The sequence below is a fragment of the Fonsecaea pedrosoi genome, assembly GCF_000835455.1.
Source record: "Fonsecaea pedrosoi CBS 271.37 unplaced genomic scaffold supercont1.8, whole genome shotgun sequence".
Lineage (NCBI taxonomy): Eukaryota > Fungi > Ascomycota > Eurotiomycetes > Chaetothyriales > Herpotrichiellaceae > Fonsecaea > Fonsecaea pedrosoi.
In genome coordinates, this window is record NW_013550608.1 from 1,623,756 (window position 1) to 1,637,247 (window position 13,492).

Genomic DNA, 13,492 nt, shown 5'->3' on the forward strand with positions numbered 1-13,492 from the left:
CATCTATATATCAGGCAAAGAGTCTCCAATAAGCAAGCAAGCAAGGCCCCCTCCCTGCATGCACCATGATGTTCATATTGATACCATATCATTGAGACAACATGTCTTCTCCTACCTGTTATACTCTCTACCTATATGTACTGTCCTCTGTCCTCTGTCATTTCAACCCTATTAGCTCTGAGCGTCTGTCCACCTTCTTTTTTTTTTTTTTTAATAATCCTCAATACTTCTTTCTGCGCTATCCTCTTTGACCTTTGGTATTCAGAACCCGCCTCTCTTGCATTGAACCCTACAAAGTACATTAGTACATACTCCGTCCCTCCATTCCACCACACTTCACTTTGACCATGGTCCACACGATGCGACCGACAAAACGCCTAGCCCGGGCCAGTCGTGTCCAAGAATCTTCCTTGAGACTCCTTTTACTCGCCCAGAAACGCAAAGAAGACGATCAAATTGCCGTGCAGATCGACGAGGTCGAACTGGCGATATCCCCATGGTTTGTCCTCGCACGGTCCCAGGCGAGTCTGCTGCGGGTGGACCAATGCAGGTGTAGACGCCGACACAGGGATCCCCGTCCACGCAGCCGCGTCTGAAGAAGGCCGCAACAACCCCTGCGTCACGAGTCGTGCGTACAGTTCCTCCAGCGCAGTCACCGAGTCGATCATGATCATGCAGCTGCCCCTTGCTCGCTTCTTGTCCTGGATGATGTATATGTTGGCCGCGGCCGCGGGTCCCGTCCAGATGGACGCGAAGGTCGGGTCTGTCGTATCGGTTGGGTGGGGGGAGATGGTAAAGTCCGGAAAGTAGGTTTTGTAAAAGGTCAAAAGGGAGGGGAGGTGGGGGGAGGTGAAGAAGGGGATGACCTTGACGGCGTGCTGCGAGAGGGACATTTCTGGAAACTGAGACAAAGGAGAGAAGAAGATTCTATGCCGTGAAGGGGGGATCAGTCCCCCGAAAATTCGAGTGCTAGATTTTATGTGCGCAAGACAGTATTTTGTTGACGAGGGGTAACAGATGTCGGTTTATATCGTGGGCTACCTTCCACCGACGTTGAAGCTGCTCGCTTCTGCGCCGCCCTTGGTCGTGATACAGAAACTACCTGCCCAAGACGTCAGAGAGTTGCACTGGCCACGAAAAGGTTGATTCCCACGATAGCAGTTGGAAAGGATGCCAGCGTTTAAAGCAAAGGAAAACGACTTCTCTCCTTGAAAGCGAGCATTGGGGATGTTGAAGGAGTTTTGGCCCAAGTCATCGTGACCAATCATCGCCATTGAGATGAAGCATGGCACCTGGTCGCCTCGTGGGTGCCTGGTGGGTGCCTAGCCTCAGCTCGCCAAGCATCACCCCGCATTGCGATCTGTCGCCACGTGGGCGCATCTTCCGTCACAGCTAATGCATATCCGTCGATCACTTCAAAAGATCAATGTATGTTGCCGTACGCAAGACGCAACAAGATGTTCAAGACACCAATCTACCGAGAGAGTGCCCTATTTGCACTGGAGACCACCCGGCCAATTCCCTAGATTGACGGCCTCATGGAAGATCCCGGCATCGTGAGCGAGCATATTCGCAGGCATTCTGGCCCAGTGGGTTGAAATGACTGGCATCTATTGGAGAAGTTTTCTTGCAGAATGGGCCAACATACAACTTGTCATTCTTTTTGATCTTGAAAGCTTCATAGCTGCTTTCACTGAGTTTGACTGTCGGGAATGTGTTGCAAACAAAAAAGCTAAAGAATACCTGCCACCCAGCCACCTTTCCGTCTTTGTCTGGAATTTACAGTTTAATCGTGGCGCAAAACGAGCCATAACAAGAAAACCCAAAGCTTGCAGTACACACAAGAAGCTTTTCTGGGGTGCATTTAACCTCGCTAATCCCCCTGACTACAATGCTCGGGTACAAGGGATTTTGAAGCAATTCGAACGGTAGTGGCACAGTGGCCTTGTGCTGTCCTGTAATTGCGGATGTGTCAACCTTTGCAGGATGAATGAACGTTGATCTTTCATCTGTCTTCACGAATGAGAGGCTGTTTGCTGAGTGTGCACAGATTTAGCTGTATAGCGAATCATCATCTCATCCAAGCTACGTCCTTAAATTGCCACATTCGGGCATGGTTGAGCAGTGTTTTCGGTGGAGATGACCGTCTACCTAGCGGCGTATTGTGGGCAGTATTGGGAGGCAGAATGTCGCGAAGGGGTGTAATTCCACCGAATATTCAGATCCTCGGCTATTAACCAAGCCCCTATTCTACCTTGAGATATGAGAAAGTCCTGCTGAACGTGACCCCGAAAGTTGCAGATGCCGGCGATGAATCCAGCCTTACACGAGCTAGAAGGGTGACCCGTTCTTGATCATGTCTTCTTCCCAGCCAATGCAGTCACGAGCTGTGTCGGGGTAATCATCAAAATATTCGTCAAGCTCGTCGTCAACCCAGTAGTCTTGCTCTCCGCCATCAACCCACCGATCCTCCTCGTCGTCATAGACCATCCCATCACTAATCATGAACAACAAGTCATCATTCCAATTGTCCGAGTACTCTTCAATGAACTCCTGATTCCAAGAACTCCGCATTCTGTTCTCGCTCTGTGGGTCGTATTGGGGTCTTTGAGAGGCGTGGATGCGTACTTGGGTGGTTTCACGGATGAGACAGCGCCACATGGCTTTATCGGGCGGTTTCAGTCCGACGCTGTAGATATCCCACAGGGATGCCAACATCGTCGCCTTCCGTGCACTGTATCGCACCATTCCCGTCCCCAAAGAACGCTTGCCATCAGATTTTTCTCCCAAGTTGACCACGTTCATTGTATCCGATAAATCACGATGTTGTTTTTGCACGCAGCTGCTAAAGCTCGCGAGGTGGTCTTTTGAACCCTTTCGCAGGGCCAATTCCATGAGTTGGACGTCGACGATACCGTTGAGGGAGGTTTTGAAAAGACCGAATAGTGCATTGGAGCCGTTTCGGACGTCAAATACGACCTTCGGGGAAATAGGGGATTCTAGGATATTGTTGAGAGAGTTGCCCTCGCCGTCGGTCGTCAAAAAGGCTTCCCTCCCCAGGACGTCGACGTCGACCACGTAGACCTTGTTTCGGGGGCGGACGTAAATCGAGATGAGCGAGATAGATCTATGGCGGCCCAAGTTGACTCCTTCTATGTCCATATACAATGAAGGTGGCTTTCCAGGATGATTGACCCACTCTGCTAGTCTTGTGGCAAGCACCGAAGCGGTCGTGATGACCTCGACTTCTTTCTCAGAAGACATGATCTGATATTCGATGAGGGTTTGTAGAGGCACTCTGTAACTCTTCTACTCGCAGTAGAGATACAATACTATCAAACTCGGCTAGGCTGGCACTTCCAAACCCCACCATTTGAACATACCCCGCTAGGTTTCCCCACGTGACTCTATTGCTTGAAACTCTTGCCATTCTTAGTGGTTACTAAAAGTGGCGGACGGAGATGTGGTTAAATCGAATAAATCGAATATATCGTTGTCGCTATCAATGTCGGATCACCATTACAGCAGAGGTTTACATGGCGAGGAAGCCTCGAAGCCCACCGTCTTCTAGTTGAGGCCGATGGCAGCCAGCAAACCTCATTGGAATATTAGGCTTGCGGTCTCTGAAATCTTCTTCTGAGACGATTGACATGACCTTCTCCTCCTTTTGGTTTATGGCCCACACAAGGTGCCGGCAACAGACTGGTCTGGATGCCATCCACTCTCCTTCTCTCTTGATTCTCGTGTCGTACCGGATCCATGAACACTGCCGCCCGCACGCGATCCCGGAGCCTTTTTCAGCAATGGACTGGGAAACTGTTAGGGGGTTGAGTGTTGGATGCTTCAAACGAAAGTTGCCATGGAATGTGCGTTTGTCCCTCGCTACTGCGACATGTATCCGCCGAGGATATTTGATACAAGTCACTGCTGATTTAACTTCTCAGGCTTTGTAGGCGTGACGATCTTCATGCAGAGAACCTCGTCGTCGTCAGACTCGAATACTCTCTTCCAAACTGAACCCTCGCGGAAGAAGCTTTTCAAGTCGCTCTCGTCTCCATCGTAATTTATCAACCACCCTCCGTTGACTTGCTGGATTTCTTTGACTCCAGACGACCTGCACGTAGCGTCCTCCACAGTCGCAATATCTGTTTTGATGTGATCATGGTGCTGATAGAATCTGTGTTTATGGTTCGCTTCATGGGAGGTCGGCATGTTCTTGTCGTTTGTGTTGCCTCCAAGTTTTGATATCCGATGATGATAGCTTGAGAATAGCTTTTGTTATGTCGACTTTGTCTTTGGCTCCCAGAGGATGACCACTTCGGTTTAATACCCTCTTCTCTTGTTGAAGCGACATCACTCTCCGCGGCTTGCATTCAACACTCTGTTGGTAGACCCTCCAGAGGTGGGCAATGTCCTCTCATGGATGTAAATCTATAGAGTTACGGTAGGTTGATCCATGTCTGCCTGCCATGTGCCTGAAGTCCAATATATGAAGTTCCACGACTAATTAGCTACAACATCAGGTATGTGCAAATCGGGGGGAGGGGGGGGGGCTCGTCCTGGATTATTATTGACTTGCGCCCCATGGACGGATAGGTTTGGTGAGTGGTGAGCTGTGCTGTTTGAAACTCTCGGAATTGCTCCCGCCATGACGACTTCGGAACAGAGAAGCCCATGTCGTACAGGGACGGAGTAGGGCTTTGAGCTCCTACCGAGGCATCACACAACCAAGTCGCTGAAATCGAACTCTGACCAGCGTATCCGCTGCAGACGACGGAACATTATGCTGAAAGAAGACGTCTCTCGTGACATGAGCTCAAGCTGTGGATCGCTGAGATGCGAGGCGCCGACCACATCTGCTTGACCAAAATTCAAACCGCCTCTCCCAGCTTGACTGCCCGAGGTAGAGAGTCGAGTAGGCGTGACAGCTGATACCTTGATCATCATCTTGCTGAATCATCTGATGGACAGAAGACCCGATCAGCCGCTTTGCAATGGCCTCATCCTACCCTTCCATCACCCGAGCAGTATCCTACACACATTTCATTCCAAATGCCAACGATCTGCGGCTTGTAATGTCTTGCCCAACTCTTGCGTCGAACCGATAGTGCCATGCCAACATTTGTGTATCAAGTCTCCCAAAGGCAGGCTTTCAACATCAGGAAATTGGCCTTCGGCGGATCGTTGCTCGACGAGCTGTGCTCGATGCTCGTTCGCCACGAGGTCTTCATGAGGAGGCTGGCCAGTCATGACTTCGTAGATCATGCATCCAAATGCGAAAATGTCGGTCTGTATGCTTGTACTCGGTGTTGATCGTCGATAACTGAACCACCCGTAACAGGAACCGGCCCCAGCACCATCGATGCTACAACATTCAAAGTCAATTATCTTAAGCCGATCATGCACCAAGATGGCATTCTGACATCCGACATCGCAGTGTATTATCCCCTTTTCGTGTACGTGTTGTAATCCATTGCGAAATCCATCAGCAAGCGAATCTGTCCTCATAGTGGTATCTAGTCTGCACCCCGCTGTTGACATACGTTCCGGAGGACCTGTCCACGTTCAAGAACTATTGAACCGTCTGGAGTCACACTAGGTATTTCACAATATTCTAATGTGCTCCTAGACGGTCATATGCATGCTGCTCAACGATATTCTCGCCGTCGTAAGGGTCTGTATACGATTTGAGGACTGTTTTGTCGTCGATCGCGTACACAGTGCCTGATTTGCCGCCCCCAAGGTATTTGAGGTCGTCAAATGAGATCGCTACCGGCATTGGCGGTCTGGATTGAAGAATGGTGTTGTGTTCAGAGCCAAGGCACGTTACGGCTTGCCATAGAGAATCTGGAAAACCGTTGCGGACGCCCGAAAATAAGCTGAGTCCGTCAAGGTCGGAGTAAACAGAAGATACGCAGCGTTCACGACCCGCCAACCTGGAGAAAGAAGACTTTCTCCCGTCAGGAGCTACAATGCAGGGGTTCAGCCTTGGTATCAGGATGTGGTGTATGTTGCTACGACTACACTCACAATCCGTCAAGACTGGTTGCGATGGGTGGGTATGGACAATATGGATTGGCATCCAGGGAGTTCGAAACCATTGCATTACCAATTGATGCTTCTCGTGGAGACTTGCAGGGCGATCAGGGGCGATACAACTGTCCAGAGCAAGCGAGGTGCAACTCGGGAACAGGCACAGATGGTGCCGCCCTACGAGGCAGGCGTGGAAGGGCAAACTGCGCCGCATGTGAGAATAGGGCAGCGTCACCCATGACCTGGTGGCGGGATGAGTTCGGAGTAGTTGCAACTCATCTTGGCAACCCCCGGCCTGCGGTTCAGACTCCTAGACTCCGTGAAATGTGCCAGATCATCTGTTGACGCTGTCTTTCCTCCACCCGCCTGAATTGTGTCAGCTGTCAATACTTTTCCACTGCCACTAGAGCCCTGCTTGAAAAGACTCTGAACCTTACAAACTCATGGATCGAGCAGCCTCAGAGATGGCAAGGTAGCCACTCTATCTCAGCCACCCCGTTTCTATCGTTCGTTCACATTCCGCGTCCCACTCAACCCGAACAAGATGGCGATGAACAGGGTGAGGAACGCCTTTGCGCCTCCAAAGAAAGGGGAAACTTTTGAATTGCGAGCTGGTCTTGTGTATGTGTTCCAACACCAGTTCAAATGTTTGGGCTAACTGAATAATACCAGATCTCAATATGCCTACGAACGGTGAGCCTGACCTAAGGTGATGTAGCCTGTACAAGAGTCCTCATGTCTTGATTTAGGAAAGAGGCCATTCAAAAGACTATCATGGCCATGACATTGGGCAAAGACGTTTCCGCACTTTTTCCGGACGTCCTCAAAAACATTGCGACCTCTGACCTCGACCAGAAGAAACTAGTCTACTTGTACTTGATGTCAGTGCGCCGGAACTCGACCGACTTCTCCAGGTTGCTGATTACGACCACAGGAACTATGCGAAATCACACCCTGACCTCTGTATCCTCGCTGTCAACACCTTCGTACAAGATTCCGAAGATCCCAATCCCCTCATCCGCGCACTGGCAATCCGAACAATGGGATGCATAAGAGTTGACAAAATGATCGACTACATGGAAGAACCACTACGAAAGACACTCCGAGACGAATCACCCTATGTTCGAAAGACTGCCGCGATCTGCGTCGCAAAACTGTTCGATCTCAATCCTGCCATGTGCCTCGAAAATGGCTTCCTGGAAACACTGCAAGAGATGATTGGTGATCCGAACCCGATGGTGGTAGCCAACTCCGTGCAAGCACTTGCCGAAATCAATGAGTCGGCACCCGACACGAACGCCCTACACATCACACCCAACACATTGAAGAAACTCCTGATGGCTCTGAATGAGTGTACGGAATGGGGTCGTGTCACGATCCTGAGTACATTGGCAGAATACAAGGCGCAGGATGTCAAAGAAGCCGAGCACATATGCGAAAGAGTGGCGCCGCAGTTTCAGCATGTCAACTCGAGTGTGGTTGTCGCTGCCGTCAAGGCGGTTTTCCTGCATATGAGATACCTTCCATTGGAAACGCAGCAGTCTTATCTGAAGAAGATGGCACCTCCCTTGGTCACGCTAGTATCTTCGGCGCCGGAAGTGCAGTACGTGGCTCTCCGCAATATCGACCTCCTCCTGCAGAAGCAACCCGATATTCTCAGCAAAGAAATCCGAGTCTTTTTCTGCAAATACAACGATCCGCCTTATGTCAAGTTTCAAAAACTCGAAATAATGGTCCGTATAGCAAACGAGGCAAACGTGGATCAACTACTGGCCGAACTGAAGGAATATGCCTTGGAAGTAGACATGGATTTTGTGCGTCGAGCCGTCAAGGCCATTGGACAAGTTGCCATCAAGATCGAAAGTGCCAGTGAACGTTGTGTCAATGCCCTGCTGGACCTCATCAACACAAAAGTCAACTATGTGGTACAAGAAGTGATTGTTGTGATCAAGGATATTTTCCGGAAATACCCAGGTTATGAAGGAATCATCCCAACATTATGCAAATGTATCGATGAGCTGGATGAACCAAATGCGCGAGGGTCTTTGATCTGGATCGTCGGGGAGTATGCTGAAAAAATCAGCAATGCTGGCGACATCCTCGGCGGGTTTGTGGATGGATTTGCCGAAGAGTTTACACAGGTACGTTTACTGGATCCCCTCTCAACGCACTTTACTGACAATCAACCAGACCCAGCTTCAGATCCTCACCGCGGTGGTCAAGCTGTTCTTGAAGCGGCCACAAGCCGCCCAAGGTCTCGTCCAGAAGGTTCTCAATGCCGCAACTGCCGAAAGCGACAACCCCGACATTCGCGATCGAGCTTATGTATACTGGCGGCTCCTCTCCAACACAAGCGACCAAAACGCTCCCAAGAACATCATCCTCTCAGAAAAGCCACCCATAACCACCACAATCCAATCATTACCACCAGCACTCCTTGAAAGGTTGCTCGGCGAGCTCTCGACATTAGCTTCAGTCTATCACAAACCACCAGAGCAATTCGTGGGCCAAGGCCGCTTTGGAGCCGATGCGGTACAACAAGCTGCAATCGAAGAGCAAATGCAAAATGCCCGCGAAAATCCATTGGCAGCAGCCGCGGCAGCGGCAGCGGTCCAGGGTAAGGCTCCCGAAGCACAAAACAACATTGAAAACCTCCTCGACATCGATTTCGATGGTGCCGCACCTGCGTCGGCGTCGGAAAAGCCCTCGGACGGCCTCTCAGGCTTGGAAGGTCTTGCAGGGACACCGCAAAGGGTGGCTTCACCGACCGTCAGTCAGCCTGCTGCGGCCAATAACATGGATGACCTACTTGGCGTGTTTGGCAATGGATCGTCTTCAACTGTGCCGTCGGCATCGTCTGCATTTGGCGGAATGACTGATAGTGACATTCTGAACGGCTTCGCTTCGATGGATCTTTCTCAGTCGCAGCCCCCACCCCCTAAACAGCAACTTGACAACTCTGGCGGAAAGAAGACGAACGAGGACTTGTTGTCACTTTTCTAGCCTGAGAATGTCAATCACTTCAATCTCTATATGCATAGAAGAATATGCGTCCCTGCAGACATATTTAGAACCCGAGCCTCTGGCTCTCTTGCCCAAATTCCAGAGCGCGTCAGCATTTAAAAAATCAGCACTGAAGCGGTGTACACTACTGGGGGTCTGAGACTATCCAAGCTCCACTTCCTCTCCCCGCGGGGTGGTACAGGAGCTCAAGCCTTTTGGACATTTTCTGTTTATCGCTGTGAGCGTTTGTGCCTTTTCGCGGACGGGTCGTTTATACTCATGTTCAGGTCCTTCTGGCTACCAGCACAACCCAGCGACCTGCCAGCTTATGAGCAGACTTATCACCTGACTCCGGGTTTATGGCCGAGGCTCATCCTTTAATGAGCTATGGTACCATGTCTGGCCAGGTCGGGTCAACTGGAGACAAGATTAATTGCTGGCCTCATCATTGATTTGAACCCAGCACACAATACACATGCTCGCGTGCAAACGGAGAACGGCAACTGCACAAGGTCTGAAATAGTATGCATAGAAACGACATTTGAAAGTGCAGCGACGATTGCTGCACTAACCATTAGCGAATGAAGACGTGACTGTTATGGCTTGATTTTCTGTAGTTTTCGTCTTCCACTGAGTTTCTCGTGATTGTAAAAGTAGCCCGCAGCTTAACGGGTCTATTAGAACTAGCAGGACGAGCATCGTCAAGTCGTCCGGAGTCTTGCTTGTGGGACCTGCTGAGGTTGACGTTGACAAGGCTGAGCCTCAAGGCTGCAAAATGTGCCATATCGGACTAAGCTGTACAGGCACTAAGCTATTTTTGGCCGCGCACAAATAAATGACTCTGTCTGACGAGAAGATAGTAACGAATGGCCAGGAGTAGAAAATCTGTATTAGACCACGTCAGACCGTGTCAGACTGCCCCTTATTTCTGCAGTCGATTCAACGCGTCTGGGGCTCGCATCAAAAGGCAAATCATTTCCTTCACATCCCAGACTGCACATTGTACATGGCACATTGCCCGCTGTACTCAGGACCCCACATCTTATTATCTCACCACCCAAGTGACACCTTTTCGACACTGACGGCCAAGGTTTCACTTTGCGAACTCACTCGTTGATTGTTACCCTCAAAACTTTCATTCGCTTTGACACGCTACGCCGCTAAAGCCCAGCAGCCAAAGTTCACTGTCACTTGAAGTCGCGCCCGATAAATTGGCATCATATGCGGGATGACCAACTAAGCCTACTCAATCACCGAAGTCGCACCCTCCATTCCCTCTATCTACCAAATTTTGCATAGACCCCTCCAAGGGCGAGAGAGGCTTTGCCATGGTCGTCTGCAAATACTTCCTGCAGGGAAACTGCAAATTTGGCGGTACGTTTCCAACACTGCCTTGACAGTCCACATCCTGTCTCGGCCTGCTCCCACCGGACGTAACTGACGCGACCATCTCACAGCCAATTGCCGGAACGAACATCCCGGAGGAGGTGGTGGTTTTGCAAATCAGAACAGATTTGGCGCTCTCTCGGGTAACAGATTCGGAGGTGGTAACGGTAGCAATGGTAAGGCTCGTGTTTCCTCTGCATAGCTTCTTTCTCAGCAAGCCGCGTGGTCCAACTAACATCTCTAATATGTAGCTCGGAGAGATGCCTGGCAGTTCAACCCGGATGATATCCCAAACGACCTTGGAGCTGGCAAAGGTCGACCAAAGTGGATTCTGTCAGCATATGGGCCAGGCAGAAATCCTCCGGCTTCGCTCTTGGTCGAGAACGAATTTAGTTCCGAAGAAGTGCGTGCGAGGTTCTACGAGTTGGCGAGTCAAGGCAAGGAAAACGAAGGTGACCAAGAAGCCATAGCCTTGTGGAACAAAGCCGAACAGAGTATCAACCAAATCCTCAGCAATGCGCGTGATGTCGAGAAGTTTGTGCTCGACGCCGAGAAGAAACGCCCCAACAGAGACGACTTCACGCAGATGGATGGAACGAAATCGAGGGATCAATTTATCAAGGACTTTGAGTCGCAATCCGCTGGCTCGAATGCGTTTGGCGGAGGGACCACTACTGGTGGAGGATTTGGCACCAGCTCAACAACAAGTCCTTTTGCGAAACCCGCCGCATCATCGTTTGGCCAGCCTGCCCAGGCCTCCGGGTTTGGGACTTCTCCTTTCTCCAAACCAGCCTTTGGGCAGAGCGGCTTTGGGACGGGAAGCTCAACAAACAGCCCATTCGGGAAGCCTTCAATTGGGTCGTCATCAAGCCCCTTTGCAAAACCCGCTTTTGGAAGTCCTGGGTTCGGTCAGTCGTCATTTGGTCAACCTTCGCAACCAACATCTAGCTTTGGACAACCCTCACAGCCTACTTCGACATTCGGCCAACCATCTCAGCCCTCTTCTGGGTTCGGACAACCAGCATTTGGTTCCTCGGGCTTTGGGTCGACTCCGCAAAAGAATCCTTTTGCGCCAGCTACAGCATCAAGTGGTTTCGGTCAAACTCCCTCCCCTTTCGGTCAACCCGCTCAGTCTGGTTCAACGTTTGGACAGCCTTCACAGCCTACATCGGCCTTTGGACAGCCTAGCCAGCCCTCTTCGACTTTTGGACAACCCAGTCAACCTGCTTCAACTTTTGGTCAGCCTAGTCAACCTTCTTCGGCTTTTGGACAACCATCGCAACCCACGCCTGCATTCGGCCAGCCATCTGCGTTTGGTAAGCCCGCGTTCGGTCAACCAACCCCAGCCTTTGGACAGGCACCCCAGGCTACATCTGGCTTCGGACAGGCACCAGCATCCACTACCTCGCCTTTTGGTCAAGCTGCGTCGACTTCAGCCGGATTTGGCCAGACCGCTGCTCCCGCGTTTGGGCAAACTGGTGCGGGTTCCGGCTCGACACCAGCATTCGGCCAAACCACAGCTCCGGCGAACCCTTTCGCCCCCAAAACTGCAGAAGCCCAGCCAAAAGATGAGACCATGGACACGACCACCCCCGCGCCTTCACGCCCGGCTTCCCGAGCAAATCCTTTTGATACAACATCTGGGCCGGCCACGGCGCCTCAGCCATTTCAAGCAGCCCCTCCCACGTCCCAGCCTCCACCGGTCGCCAAACCCATCATCAACACTTCGACAACTCCTCATCCGCTCATCAACCGGCCTCCCCACGCCGTGCACTACACTCAGACCCTCCCACTCCAACCACCTCAAAAAGACGTCTCTGGTCGCATCACTTCCTACCGCGGCCAACGCGTTGAATACATCAACTCCATACCGTGCTATCGCCGCCCTGATGGTCAAGGCATGGAGAAGATCTGGTTTCCAGACGCCGGAGCCACTCCCGACGTTGTGGCGCTGAACAGGGAGGATAAGATCGAGGACTGTCAAGGGGGGAAGGATGAATACACGGCCGAAATTTTGGATCGCTACAAGTACTTGTTTTCCGAAGGCAGGTTTTTGGACGGCAAGATTCCATTGGTGCCGCCTTTGAGGGAGTGGGGGGTTTACGACTTTTGACACTCCAGAAGTTCGTGCTTGTGGACTAGGGGATATTTGGGCAGTTCCGGAAATGTATTCAGTAGCGTCACAGACAGGCAGACAGACATTTAGAGACACGCAAAGGTGCAGGCACTACGAAGGAATCGTGCTCATGTCGGGACGTGTACGTGAACGCGTAGGGGCAAAAGGCACACAGCACACGAAATCCTTTGCTCGGTAGGTTTCCTGCTCATTTTTATTGCGCGACATTAGATCTTGTCTTGCGAATGCAGGCTAGAGTCTACCCCAGCCACTGTCCCAGGCCGGAGCGAGGAGCCAATGCATCTCTCGACGCCTGGTTCACGGGCATACGACCGTCCGCACCGTTTTTGACCTGTTCTCTTCTATTCCGACCATCGCCCTCTCCGTCTCAGAGGATGCGAAAAATTCCACGCACGAATTCTCACGAAAATCCCATCTCTCTCCTCTCAACCAGAACATTTCGTTTATGCCGCGATGGTGACCTCGACCTCGACGCCGGCCTCGATGTTGATGATGATCTGCTTGACCACCTCGGTCGGCGCGTTCAGGTCGATCAGGCGCTTGTGAATCCTCATCTCGTACATGTCCCACGTCTTGGAGCCCTCGCCGCAGGGGGTCTTGCGCGTCGTCACCTTGAGCGTCTTGGTCGGCAGGCGCACGGGGCCCTTGACACGCAGGTTCTTGGTCTTGGCGCGGTCGAGCAGCTCCGTGCACACTTTTTCGAGAGACTGCACCTTGCGCGAGGTGAGGGTGATGCGGATTTTGTGGATTTTCTGTGGCACGCATGTTAGTCGTCCGGTTCAGTCGTTCTGCCGTCGCTCTGGTCTGGATGTTTCCAATTGCAGACGGACGGAGAGAGCGGGGAGAGGGAAACGCACTGGGCCTTCGCCGAAATCCTTCTCGGGCTTTTGGAAAGACATTTTGGTAGTGATTTTTGTGGGACGCGGTGGTGTT

General features: G+C 51.5%; 7 protein-coding genes across 7 annotated transcripts; 2 read left to right on the plus strand and 5 right to left on the minus strand.

Moving 5' to 3' along the window:
* Nucleotides 1-422: 422 nt before the first annotated feature.
* Nucleotides 423-893, minus strand: Z517_11895 (uncharacterized protein; the record flags this gene model as incomplete). Its single annotated transcript, XM_013423477.1, has 1 exon — nt 423-893. The coding sequence occupies one exon, from the start codon at nt 891-893 to the stop codon at nt 423-425; it is 471 nt and encodes a 156-aa protein (XP_013278931.1).
* A 1,438-nt stretch (nt 894-2,331) lies between these two features.
* On the minus strand, nt 2,332-3,264 carry Z517_11896 (uncharacterized protein; the record flags this gene model as incomplete). The annotated part of the gene is made up of 1 exon (XM_013423478.1): nt 2,332-3,264. One exon carries the CDS (start codon nt 3,262-3,264, stop codon nt 2,332-2,334), a length of 933 nt encoding a protein of 310 aa, XP_013278932.1.
* A 657-nt stretch (nt 3,265-3,921) lies between these two features.
* Z517_11897 (uncharacterized protein) lies at nt 3,922-4,212 on the minus strand (the record flags this gene model as incomplete). The annotated part of the gene is made up of 1 exon (XM_013423479.1): nt 3,922-4,212. The coding sequence occupies one exon, from the start codon at nt 4,210-4,212 to the stop codon at nt 3,922-3,924; it is 291 nt and encodes a 96-aa protein (XP_013278933.1).
* Nucleotides 4,213-5,043: 831 nt separating this feature from the next.
* On the minus strand, nt 5,044-5,779 carry Z517_11898 (uncharacterized protein; the record flags this gene model as incomplete). Its single annotated transcript, XM_013423480.1, has 2 exons — nt 5,044-5,365; nt 5,685-5,779. The coding sequence occupies 2 exons, from the start codon at nt 5,777-5,779 to the stop codon at nt 5,044-5,046; spliced, it is 417 nt and encodes a 138-aa protein (XP_013278934.1).
* A 798-nt stretch (nt 5,780-6,577) lies between these two features.
* On the plus strand, nt 6,578-9,036 carry Z517_11899 (uncharacterized protein; the record flags this gene model as incomplete). Its single annotated transcript, XM_013423481.1, has 5 exons — nt 6,578-6,654; nt 6,706-6,726; nt 6,783-6,914; nt 6,968-8,174; nt 8,224-9,036. The coding sequence occupies 5 exons, from the start codon at nt 6,578-6,580 to the stop codon at nt 9,034-9,036; spliced, it is 2,250 nt and encodes a 749-aa protein (XP_013278935.1).
* Nucleotides 9,037-10,364: 1,328 nt separating this feature from the next.
* Nucleotides 10,365-12,535, plus strand: Z517_11900 (uncharacterized protein; the record flags this gene model as incomplete). Its single annotated transcript, XM_013423482.1, has 3 exons — nt 10,365-10,410; nt 10,494-10,607; nt 10,674-12,535. 3 exons carry the CDS (start codon nt 10,365-10,367, stop codon nt 12,533-12,535), a joined length of 2,022 nt encoding a protein of 673 aa, XP_013278936.1.
* Nucleotides 12,536-13,002: 467 nt separating this feature from the next.
* Z517_11901 (40S ribosomal protein S20) lies at nt 13,003-13,458 on the minus strand (the record flags this gene model as incomplete). Its single annotated transcript, XM_013423483.1, has 2 exons — nt 13,003-13,311; nt 13,417-13,458. The coding sequence occupies 2 exons, from the start codon at nt 13,456-13,458 to the stop codon at nt 13,003-13,005; spliced, it is 351 nt and encodes a 116-aa protein (XP_013278937.1).
* Between the last annotated feature and the right edge of the window lie 34 nt (nt 13,459-13,492).